Below are 12,254 nucleotides of genomic sequence, written 5' to 3' on the forward strand. Positions count from 1 at the left end.
TTTACAAAACAGATCACACAGCGCAGGGGAGCCCATCCTTGCTTTCTGTTTATCCTTTGCTTTCTTAGGACGAGAGGCAAACCCCAAGTGTCCTTCATAAGGCAGCCGGCGCTGGGCCGCCTTCCTCATCGCAGCGAGGACGGAGGAGAAAAGTTCATTGCCAAGAGGGAGAAAACAGCGCGTGCTTGTGTGCAGATAAGGGCAAGAGCTGCGTGTATGTGTGCCCACACAGAGAATAAATCATGTGGGACAGCTGTGATGGGACGCTTTTCCGAGCAGTGTGGTGCTTTGCTCTGCCGTCCATTCTCCGGCCTGCACTGCAGGCAGCGTGCTTGCCCCTTGCTCCTGGCTGGGTGCTCCATGGCACAGCCACCAAAGCCTCTCCCTCACTGGCAGTAGGTTATGTGGAAAGTAGAAGGGCCCTTTTTGCTACTGGGAGAGATAGAGCAGTGCTAACCTCTCCCAGACACCATTCATCAGACCAGGTTGTGGTGGAAGCGCCATGAAGCTGCCCGCCTCAGCAGGGGACGGGCGCCGGGCTCCCTGCCCTGCACCAGGCCTGGCCTTCTGCTGGCAGCCCCCAGCTCTCACCCTCCTTCCAGTTTGGGCACAAACTTTGGAAAACAAGCGAGGAGGCTGCTGTGGGATGGGTGCTGGAACACAAGAAGGGCAGAGGCCGCCCTGTGCCCTGTGCCCTACCCATGCAGCTCCCACAGCCTCTGCCGGCTCAGACATCGGCCCTCCCGCTCACCGTGGTTATTTAATTCCCTTTTGCCACATTTCCACACAAGTCTGAGGGGCTGGTGGGCTCTGTATTTGTATTCCTGAGCCTTGGGCTCAATGCTTTGTCAGCAGTGGCCCTGGCAATGAGGCCCGGCCTGCAGCTCGCTTGGCTTTGGAGCACTCCTCCGCAGATCCGAAACATGTTTTGAGTTGCACTGAATAAATACTTGGTCTTTATATGCCTGTTAATACACTCCGCCTATAATTCTCTCTTCCCATACACCATGATTACACACGCACCAGCCCCGGGTAAGCACCAGCCCTGCAGTAACTTCGTCCTTCAGCAGTAAAATAACGGGTTTTACACAGCACAGGCCAACTATGAGAGCTGAAAGCCGCTAACCTGTTCCCTTAGCACACCCAATATGCAAGAAAAAAGATGCCTAAGTACATAATTATTATCCTATCAAGTGTTCCTACTGCCTGCTGCTGTTTCAACCCCAGGTGCCACTTCTGTGTAAGTGGAAATCCAGGGCAGTGGTGGAGGTGCTGGAGGGCAGGGGACATGGCTCCTGCAGCAGAATGGCTCCGTCTCGGGGTTACACTGGCAAAACCCCCTAAGGCAATCCAGATTTTGACTTGCATAAAAGCTTAATTCTCTGTTTAGAAACCTTCAGAGTTTGCTGCTTATACTAAATACCCCAAATATGCTTAAAACATACTCATCAACCTTACAACAGGCAGCATCACGAAGGGCGCTCTTCAGCATCGCACACAAGCACATGGCAGAGGGTTTGCTGCTGCCTTCGCTGCTGTCAGCATTTCAATCACCCCGCTCCTCAGCTCATTTTCATGATTTCTGCATAACGTATAAAGCAGTCACTTACCAAACGGCCAGGGAGCAACGCCAGCTTGCTGGTGTCCATAACACAGTAGTTACCATAATATTAATACTCAGATAAAGGAGAAACATTCATCAAAAAGAAATCCGCATGCTGTCACCCCATGTATTTAGCACTTTCTCTAATGAAAGGCTTTGCGGCAGCGACGGAGATGGAGTTTTTGCCCAGGATTATTAATTGTGGTCATTTTGCCCGGACGGGTCTCACGAGCAGCACATATACATCTCCCCCGTCCATGTAATTACCGACGCTGCTCACGAAACAAGCCCTTCAGAGTACCTGCAGCTGTTTCCTTAGCTTAATGACATGGCACGCTTTGGCAGAACCATTAATATCTTGCCAGCCTCACCTAACCTTTGAGCTGGGTGGAAGGCGGCCAAAGTACGCTGCCGGTTGGATGCGGAGGCGGCCGCCACGCGCAGCCTCGCTGCGGCACGTCACCCCGCGGGGACACCGCACACAGCCAGCCTGCTGCCTGGCCGAGCTACACCTCTGTCTGAAGGGTGTGCCTGCCTCGTCAGCTGGGCCCCGAAACAAATGTCCTGACCTCGGAGCACCTCTCTCACCCAAACAGTCATGTTCCTCTCTCCAGTCGCCGTAGGAGTTAAATGGTCAAAGCCGGTAAATGGAAGAGCCCCGATACGACTGCTGTCAGGTGGGGACAGGAGGTCTGGCAGCGCTCCTACAGCGCAGGAATGACAGAAATGCAATTTCTTGCAAGCCACAAGTTTGATTTGGAAAATGAGTGTGTCAGAAGTTAAGGCGCTGACAGTTCTCGTCGGGGGAAGATGCCTGCCGGGCATTGCAGCCCTGCCGGTTGCTCCCTGCTCTCAGCCAGCATCGCACGTCACCGAGGGACGGAGAGCCTAACACTTTAAGTGAGCTCCATCAAGCAGCTCTTACTTATTTTAAGTGAGAAGAAACCACTGCCAATCTTGCCAAGCAAACATTTGCTCCCTAAATGCCGGCGATGAAGCACGCAGGCAGCAGAGCTCTGCAGCGAGCAGCACCGCAGCTCCCGTTTGACCCCAGCCCGTGACCGACAGCCAGACACTCCACCAGAGCCAGACCCTGCCCTGGCCAACTATTAAATCATTTCAAGATTTAATCCTGGACCATGATATATACTTTGAATTCGTCTCCATGGGCAGCAGGCCACGGTTAACCGCTCCTTGGAGCAGAGCAGGAGCACTGCGCCCATCTCCTCTAAATCACGCCAGCCTGAAGAGCCAAGTGATTCAGAAGGAAACAAATTTAACTTCCCAACGCAGCGAGCATGTTCTGCAGAAAGCAGGAGCCCACACGCCCGAGGGCGAGGTACAAGCCTGGGCAGACCGTGCTGAGGCACGACGTGTTATATATACTGCCAAAGGTACCGGGTATCTGGCATCTGTCTGTCTCGGCAGCGTACGTAGGAACATGCCAGCGATGAGAAGGGAAAATACAGACTCTGACACACTCCCACCCGTGCACAAGTCCTGGAGGCTGCAGGGACAAGCTTTTATCCCCACTGCCTGCAAGGAGCCTGTCTGTGGGCAGCACCATTCGCTCGGCAGGGCCATGCAGCTCCAGGTCATCTCAGTGCTAAAGCCCCGTTAGGGAGACAAGCTGGCTGAGCCACCTCCTGCCTTGCGAGGGTTTTTTTAATTGACTACGGAACGTGCAGATATTATTTTTTCAGAAAACACACGCCATTGATTGTAATTACCATCCTCGGAGATGCAATGGGAAGAAAATGAAAGCCATTAATGCTCATTTTGACTTCATTAGAAGCAGCAGTGGAACTGCGAGCACGAGGCATTGCTTCCTGCGCACCTCCGCAGCCCCAAAGAGCCATAAATCTTGGCACGGCACCTTTGTGACTGCTTCTGATACAGGCAGGAGGTGGGCAGGGAGAGAAACCCCGGCAGTGGGCTTCCTGCAGCCGCCTGATGAGGTCGGTCTGAGCGTGTCACCAACCTTCAACCCCCTTTGAGAACTGAGGGGATTTCTCCTCCAGCACACCAAGGTCCAGCCGTCTAACGCAGAGTGACCCAGCACATCAGACCAGGCTTGCAGGTGGCCTGAACACGGCTGCGGGGCCCATCCCAAAAGAAACCATCCCCTGGGACGCCGGGAAGGATGCACATCCACCCGGCCCCGCTGCAGCAAGGCGCCGCGAGCTACACCCGGCCTTCCTTCCCTTCCACCTCACCCAGCTAGGGACGGGAAACGCTCGCCCCTTGTAACAGAACCGGCAGCTTTCAAGTGCTTTTTTTTAAAGTCTCATTCTCAAAAACATCACAAAGGAGACACGGCAGAGCTGTGAAGCCGCGAAGTGCAGCCTGGCACCCTCCCCAGCACCCCGCAACAACCGCACGTCCGACGGTGGCACAGCAGGACCAGGCTGCAGCAGGGCACAGCCTCCCCACAGAGCACCATGAAACCCAACGAGAGGTAACCACCCGCAGAGAAACAACTCCTCTCCAGTTTCACAGTTGCTCAGGATTTTGTTTTTCTCAATAAGACATCCACGCTGGACTCCTGTTAACATATACCAGCTGAAGACACGCTTCCACTCCCAGCAGCAGCAGTTCCCCACCTCGTCCCTGTTGATGAGATCATTCCATAGTACACCGAGCAAGGCCTTAGCACTGAAATTTCTCTTTTTTCCCTTTTTCAAACATATTCGTCTCGCAGTTGGAGCCAACCAGCCCATCGTCTTACTGCCTAGGTTCACCTCGCGGTTTCCATGCTGACAAACGCTGGGGTTTCCAGCAGGCCAGACAGCGTTTTGTTATAAATAGCGAGATGCCGAACCTTAGGAAAATGTCAGGGTCACGAATAAAAACAAACTATCAGAAAGATTTTCTCTTCAAGCTGATTGCAGCGAGCCTTTAAGGCATCGCATCCCTCCGTCCCAGTGTCACCTCTGACATCTGCTGTCACTCTAAACCCATGCCATGGGAGGTCTGTGGGACTAGGAGGTGCCACCCGGCCACGTGTTCCTCCCCAGAGGACTTTGGTGGAGACAAAATGCACCTCTCCCATGGGGAAATCAGAGCAGCAGAGCTCGGATTCCTCCTCCTCCCATCCTGGGTGAGGGTGGATCCAAGTCCTGGAGCCTCCAGGAGCATCCCGGGCTCCTGTGGGACAGGAGCGTGCCCGGACAGAGGGGAGCAAGAGCACCCCAGCACCACAACCCACACGAGCTGTTGTTCCTGGAGCTCCAAGAACTCTGGGGTTTGGGTGGAAGACCAAGAACAGGGGGGTTTCCACCTGGGCTGACAGCAGGGAAGGAGACCTTCTGTGGGCACAGCACCGAGTGCTGGGCCCCACGGCACGGCCACACACCCCGGCTCGGCGGGGTGAGCCCAGGCAAAGCTTTAGGGGCGAGATTCCTTAGGTGAGACCTCACCTCGCAAAGCGTAACCGGAGGCAAAGAGTTTCCAGCAGCGCTGCTGCTTCCGGCAGCCGGGGCAGCAGGAGTTTATCTGATAGCGCTGCAGAGGAAAGCCTCGGAGCCACAAGAAAAGCACTTTTTTTTTTTTTTTTAAAGAAAAAAGAAAGCTGCATGAATGGCAGGAATGAAGGAGGTTACCTGTCTAGGCTCCTCTGAGCACCGAGGCCACCCCATTCAGCCTTGGAAGGAGAGCCCCGCACGGCAGCTCTCCTTCTGCTTCGGGAGATCCTTCATCCCTGCCAGCACCCGCCCGGATTTTTCTGCAATTAGTGGCCAGGGGAAACCCCCCCCCAGCTCTCGGGGGCCAGATGACTGCACAGGATGCCCGGGGACCGAGGCAACCCCGGCGGAACCGAGCCCAGGCTGCGGGGCGTGGGCGCCGGGGCTCGCTCCCAGCTCCCCGCTGCCACCGCGGCCGCGGGGGGGGGGCTTCTCGCCGGCTCCCCCAAACCCCCCCAAACCCTCCCGCAGACCCCCGAGCCCCACTCACCGAAGCGGGGCTCGCCCGCTGCCCCCTCTCCTGCTCCCGGCACTGCAGCCCCGCCAGGTGCCTTTCCAGGGCCGCCCAGTCCATGGCCGGGGGCTGCGGGTCCCGGGGGGGTTGCGCCCCGTTCCCCCGGAGCCCCCCGGAGCCTTTCCGAGCCCCCCGGCGCCCCCCTCCCGGCCCCGCCGCTCCCCCCCCGGCTCCCCCCCGTTGCTGCTGGGGGGGGGGCAGCGGCGGGGGGCGCTGGTGCGGCCGCGGCCGGGGGGCTCCGGGCTGGGGGGCGCCGGGGGGGGGGCGCTTCAAGGAGCCCGGGGAGCCGCTGCGGGGAGCGGGCGAGGAGCGGCGGAGGGCATCGGCGGAGCGGCAGGGAGGCGGCGGGGAGGGCAGGGAGCCCCCGTCCTCCTCCTCCTCCTCCTCTTCTTCTTCCTCTTCTTCCTCCTCCTCCTCCTCTTCCTCCTCCTCCGAGTCGCCCAGCGCCGCCAGGTCCAGGCTGCTGGGGGACGGCGAGGACTTGCAGTCGGAGCACGGCGTCACTTTGCTCGAGTTGGACTCGGAGCTGGAGCGGCTGCTGCCGGCGTCGCTCCCTAAATCCATGCCATCCTCGCGGGGGTCCTGCCGGGGAGAAGCGAGAGGCTCCGCGTCAGGGATGCCCGGCCCCGACCCGAGACCACCGGGGTGGGGTGGGGGAGAAGGAAAGAAGCCGGGATTTGTTTTTTTTGTTGTTGTTTTTTTTTTTGGGGGGGGTGGGGAGGCTGCCCCCGAGCACCGGAGCCTCCGCCGAGCCGCCCCGACGCCGCCGCGGGGCGGCCGGGAGGCGGCGCCGGCCCCGCGATCGCAGCGCCCCCGGCGGCTGCCGGGCCCCGAGGGCGGCCGGGGAGGGGGTGAGGGAGGAGGACAGGAGCTTTCTTCCCCCTCCCCTTTTAAAAAAACAGCTCGAGGGACCTCTGAACAGCCCTGCTCCGAAAGAAGGATCCTCCCCGTGTACGTTCGGGGGGGCTGAAGGGGTGTCCCACCCGCAGGTGCCCCCATCCCCATCCCGAAATCGGCACCGGGGAGCTGCGTCCTGCCGGGTGCTGGGTGACAGGGACACCAAACTTCTCACAGCCACAGGGGCTGGTGCAGGGAGAGCCGGCAGCCCGCCTTAATCGCGGTTTCAGTTCTAAAATGCGGTCATTCAATTGCATTTGGAGTTTGTTTTTTGACAGAAGGATGGGGATCTAAGTGAGACACACATCCCTGTGACTGCATGGGGTTTTAAAATGCCACCCTGCGTGGGATTGGGAAGGTAGTGCCTGACACCGATGTGTGTGACATGGGACAGACAAGCAGGGCCAGGGTGGATGTCTGGCTTGGCAGAGCTGGTGGCAGTGCCCGCAGCTCCCTGTGCCAGCTCCGCGTGCCCTGCTCGCACACGGGGGGCCTGGCACAGCCCTGCTGGTTCTTCCAAGCAGCATAAAGGGAAGAGGGGAAGCAGGAGAACATCTGCAGCTGCTTAAGTCCTTTGACTTTTGAACTTGTTGCTGTGCAGCTACTCATCCCCAGCAGATGACAAACCTCTCCCGGAGCAGCCGGGGGAGGCGTTGGGCGATTGCCTTGCACAAAGCGGGGCCAACGCGGAGGTCCCAGGAGCATCGCCCACAGGCTGCTCCCAGAGCTTGCACTGACATACTCGGTTTTAGATGATGGGATTTAGATTTAGGTGACAAATGCTGGGGGGAGCTTGCTGAGGTCAGGACACGTTATCAGTGGGCGAGCAGTGTCAGCATAGACATCTCAGATCCATGTCTCCACAGCTCAGACACAGCCACCACCTCCCCTTTATTAGCGGCAATGATCTGCAACACAAGGAGGTGGCCGTGCTTAGGGGATTGTATGGGCTCGGCCGATTTTGGGGTCCTGTTGTTCTCCCATCCCTCTGGTGACAGGGGACAAGTGAGGCAGAGGTCCCAGAAATAGACACTGGCTGTGACAAACCTACCCTGTGAGCTCTCCTGGGCAGACGGAAACACCTGCACCTGGTGGTGTGGGAGACCCTGGGTCCCAGACACAGCTCAGTGACCAGTGAAAGCTTGGTCACAAAGACAGGATCTCTCTGGACATCACCAGGTGCTATCCAGGCTCCAGCACGGAGTAAATCCTGGCACACTCCAGGTAACCGAAAGCAGCCGTGGCCAGGGCTGCTTCCCCCATCCCACCCCGTCCTGCCTCCCTGCCCTGGCTGCTGGCACCTGCCGTGGGACCCATAAAATCAGTGACTGTGCAAAGTGCACTAGTAAAAATAATCCCAGTGAATGGCAGGAGGGAGCAAGAGTTAAGCCTCCATCCTGGAAATGGATCGCAGTGCAAAAATCTGTCCCAGTTGCACAGCTCTGTGGCTGGGGGGGTTGTGTTTGACATATTTTGTGGGGCGTATTTCTGTATTTGAGCGTATTTCTGTATTGCAAGGCGGGGGAGCAGCCTGATCGGTTCCAGTCTGGTAGTCACAGGCTGCGGAAAGCTTTATTTATAGGATCTCACGGCGCGCGTGATTGATTAGGAAGATTTCTTTTCTTTCCTGCGACAAGTGTAAGGCTAACATCGCGTGGAAGAGGAGGGAGCTCCCCTGCTGCAAGGCACACTGACTTTTCGGGGCACTGCCTGTCCAGGCAGGACTCTGTGGATGCTCACAGTCCTTTCTGTGGTCACCTGAGTTCCCTTTGCACTTCCAACGAATTCAGGTTTCATGCCAAAAAGTCGCCACGGGCACAGCAGTGTAAGGTGAACACCTCCAGCAGCCGCTGGAGTGTCCCAGGGACACCAAGCCCTTGGTAGAACCCCAGGTGTCTCATTCTAAATGAAACCAGCTAAGTATGGGTGAAAGGAGAAAAACAAAACAAAACAAAACAAAAAAACATGAGAGGAAGACGTGTCCAGTACCTGAAGAAAAGCAGCCCCTGACAAAATGGGGTCTCACCCTTTGGCTTGTGGGGAACAGTTCCTTGTCCCCTGTCCCTGCCAACCCACACCCAGGTCTTCCTTCAAGCATGGGCATTCCCTCTTTAGGTTAATCAGAACACATGTGCTTGATGATTGTCTAAGTTTCTCTTTTTTTTTAAATTTTTTCTTCCACTTTCTCTGCAGACAGATGCAGTTGTTTTACCCTTGTAAAGTAGGCCCTCTGCATTCCTAATTACAGATGGGGGCTATATTTCCACTTGACCCTTCAGAAGAAGCTGGTTATTGTTATTCACAACACACATGTAATTTCTTCTCCTTTACAAGCCTACATCAAATAAGTTGCTTCTCCAAAGCGATGAACGGCTTGAAATTCCTATGAATTTTAAGGGGTGGAGGGTGTGAACACAAGCCCTTCTAGATGAAAGAATGTGCTTTACAGTTATTTTATTCAGTGCAAAGGAGGTTTTAATACAAACAAGGCTGGTTGAGTTGATTCTGAAACAGAAATATATCACAAAAATAGAGTCCTTACTACTTCCCCTGAATGAATGCAGGGCCAATTTAAAAGGCAGCTTGCTTATTATCATAAGCTATTAAATTTACTTAATTTTACCATTTTGGCACTATTCTTTCTCATGCTAACCTGCAGAAGCTGTTAGGGAGGGGAAGGAGGGAGGCAGGGACAGTGAAGGCCCAGGCAGCCCCTTGGGGCCTGTAAGTCCAGACCCAGAGGCAGGAATGGCTCGGCAGCAGCTCTTTCTTTCACCTCAGCAATCCCGTCCCCTCCCAAAGCTCCCAAACATTCACCCGACATCTTAACCCAATGCTTTTGGATTGTGATTGCCTTAAATTTGGGCAGGGGCAGAGCTGCCCCTTGTTACCATGCAGGTGGGGCCTTGCCAGGGAAATGGCGCTGCCCTGCCCTGACAGGAACGCCCCGCTTCCTCTGAGCACCAGCAATTTTTGTATTTCCTTTCAAAAAAAAGGAAAAGGACCACCCGGAGAGCAGTCCTGGTCATTCCTTAAAACCCATCCAACTTCCAGCTCCGATGGAAAGCCAAGTGGCACTGTCCCACCCCTCCGGCCCCTTCCCAAGGCTTGTTTGCACCGTTTTTGAGGGAAAAGCGCCATGCTTGGTGCGCCGGGAGGAGCAGGCAGATACCATGGTGACAGACACCTTCCAGTACTGCGAAATCAAACAGGAACTCAGAAATCTGTGTTTTAAGGCCAAATTATATATAGGAGCAGCACATGCTTGACATCTGCTGCTGTTTCCTATTAGTGTCGTTTGCTTGATTAATCCCCCGCAGCCCGCCCAGCACAGGGAGGTACTGCTCGGGCTCTCTTTGAGGGATTCAGCAAACTCCTGCACAGGCCAGCCCTGAAGGACTTCATGAGGTCCCACCACCAGCTAACAGGATCTGGGATTTGGGGCTTCATCCCCTGTGCTGCAGGGCTCCCAGCCCCATGCCTGGTGGTGTCGGGCGCTGTCCTGTTTGTGCAGGGGGTGCTCAGTCCCAGCTCTGGCCGAGCTGGCAGCTCCAGATGATTTCCACAGACATCAGAGTAGGCACAGGAATGGAAAAGGTCAAATTTAAGGCTGAATGCTGCTGGTAAAGGAACGTATTGCTCACACTGAAGTGATGTCTGCAACACATCTCCTGGTACATCCAGGAGAGAGGTGCCCTGCCCTCTGTCAGCTGCTCGTGACCCCTCACACCTTCGTGAACTTTCAGGAGCTCGAGCAGCCAAATGCCCTTGTGTGCTGCTGACTCACCTCACCTGGTATAAGGTTACGTTGCATTTGGTATTTCAGACTTTTTTTTTTTTTTTTTTTCTGTTTTACTACTGCTTATTCAATCGCCAAAGGCCATCTCCTCTAGAAACCACCAATAACATGCTGCAGTCGGGTGAGCCCTACCACGTGCTAGAGCCCCGACGATTTTGCTCGTCGAGGAGCACAGGGTTGCTGCATTACTTCACATTTCCTGGGCAGCCCCATGCCTTCCTGCAGCTCTGGTAACCACCCACCCACCTGCCTGCAACACCAAAGCACAAAATAATGCTGTTCCCACTTAAAAATGAACAGCGTGTGGCATGGCACATGCCAGGCAGAGGACAGAGGCAGTGCGTGGGGCACCTCGCTCCAGTGGCTGCAGGAAGCACCCGGGGATGTTTCCATCCAGGTTGGCAGGTTTAAACATTTAAATTTAGCAAATTAATCCTTTGCTTAATTTAGAGCAGAGATAAGGAGGGAGGGGTAACGAAGAGGAGGAAATCACACCCGGCAGCTAGAGCCTAAGTGACTGTGGTCTTATTACGGCTCCTCTGCCGGCAGGAGGAGAGGTGGAGGGGAGGGAGAGCACGGAGCTGGCTCTACAGGCACCACCAGGCTGGTGGTACAGCCACACAACAGGCCTGCAGAGAGTGTAAAAAATGGTGCCCAAGTGGTTTCCCTCTAAATAATGAGCTGCAGGCAGGAGGGTGAGCCAAAGGCCAACTGCAGATTGACCAGGAAGATTTTGAAAGAGCCTCTCTTAAGTTTCTTATTTGACTCCTTTCTTATGCATCCCTGGCCAAGCCCAGTGGCAAATTCCCCTTCTCCCCTCTGGGGAATTCTCAAAAAGATAACGGTGGGGAAGGAAATAAAAAGGCACACCTCTGTTTTTAGAAGCACCTACCGCACCTTCCTGCTCCTGGTGTGTTATGAAGGAGGAAACAAGGGAGGAACAAATCCCCTTCAATTAAAATTACTTCTTGGCCATTTTAATAGGGCAGAAGAGAAAACTGCTGAAACCCCTGAGACTTGTCATTCAGGACGCCAAAGTGGCCAGTCACGATGACTAATTTTATTCCCAGCCAGTGGGAAATGTGCTGATACACACACCAGAGGTTTTATCACCGCTTCGGCAAGGCAGGGATTACCACCTGAATACAGTCAAAGTGAAATTATGCTGAAATCAGTAGAAAGCAAATACAGCATTAAAGGCAATTACCAAAAAAAATACCCTTCAAGGACTAAATGGGCTGCAATTACCTTATTAGCAGCCCAGTAGCGGTGCTGCCTCCAGAGTGCTCTGCTTGTGCCCTCTCCTCTGCAGGCGAGGAGCGTGGCTCTGCTGCCCCCTTTCCCTTCATCCTTTGGTGTGATGCCCACCTCCCACTGCCCACTCCAGCCCTGCCCATCGCCTGGAGGTGACACCCCGTGACACCTCCACTGTCCCCAGGCCTGGCACACAGCACCTAGTGGCCTGGGGAACCGGGATGGGTGATGCAGATGTGCCTGGTACCTTGGAAAACATGATCTCTCCTCTTCCTCCTCTTCTTCCTCCTCATGCAACGGAGCCAGGACTGTGCCTGCTGTCACATATTTTTCCAGCAAGGACACATTGCCAGGGTTAATGGAAACTCGGTGAGGTTGTGAATTCCCCTTTCCTCTGTTTTTCCTCCTGCTGGGGCTGTTTCCCCCGGTCTGGGCAGTCACAAGGAGCCAGCAGAGCACTCAGAGCAAATGCACTCGGTAAGCACAAAGCGAGGTCAGGAGGGATCCCCCTTATCTCCGCAAGGACCTCTGGAATTCAGTGTAATCACCAAGGCCATAGAAAAAAAATGCCATTTCCTAAACTGGTTTCGCAGGCACGTTGGTAAGGAATGCAGCTGAGGAAATAGCTGAAATAGTTCTGCATGACTCCACAGCAGCACCGCCACATCTTGATATTTCTGGAGTCGCCCTAAACCTATTAACTCACGAATCCCAGCATGCGCG

The 12,254-nt window shown here is 55.2% G+C and overlaps 1 protein-coding gene across 2 annotated transcripts in view; it reads right to left on the minus strand.

The window, feature by feature from the left end:
- The window catches only part of SCHIP1 (schwannomin interacting protein 1), a 38,660-nt gene extending 26,735 nt beyond the window's left edge, over window positions 1–11,925 (minus strand). Inside the window, exons 1-2 of one of the 2 annotated variants that reach the window (XM_082767204.1) lie at window positions 11,779–11,925; window positions 5,558–6,163 (exon numbers count right to left, since the gene is read on the minus strand). In XM_082767204.1, the coding sequence (XP_082623330.1) occupies window positions 5,558–6,163; window positions 11,779–11,790 (618 nt within the window). In that variant the 5' untranslated portion in view covers window positions 11,791–11,925. Of the gene's footprint in view, window positions 1–5,205; window positions 5,257–5,557; window positions 6,164–11,778 lie in introns of those variants that run through there. The other variant, XM_082767206.1, reaches the window with a different exon arrangement.
- Window positions 11,926–12,254: the final 329 nt, after the last annotated feature.

Source organism: Aythya marila, assembly GCF_965140915.1.
Source record: "Aythya marila genome assembly, chromosome: 9".
In the NCBI taxonomy this organism is placed as follows: domain Eukaryota; kingdom Metazoa; phylum Chordata; class Aves; order Anseriformes; family Anatidae; genus Aythya; species Aythya marila.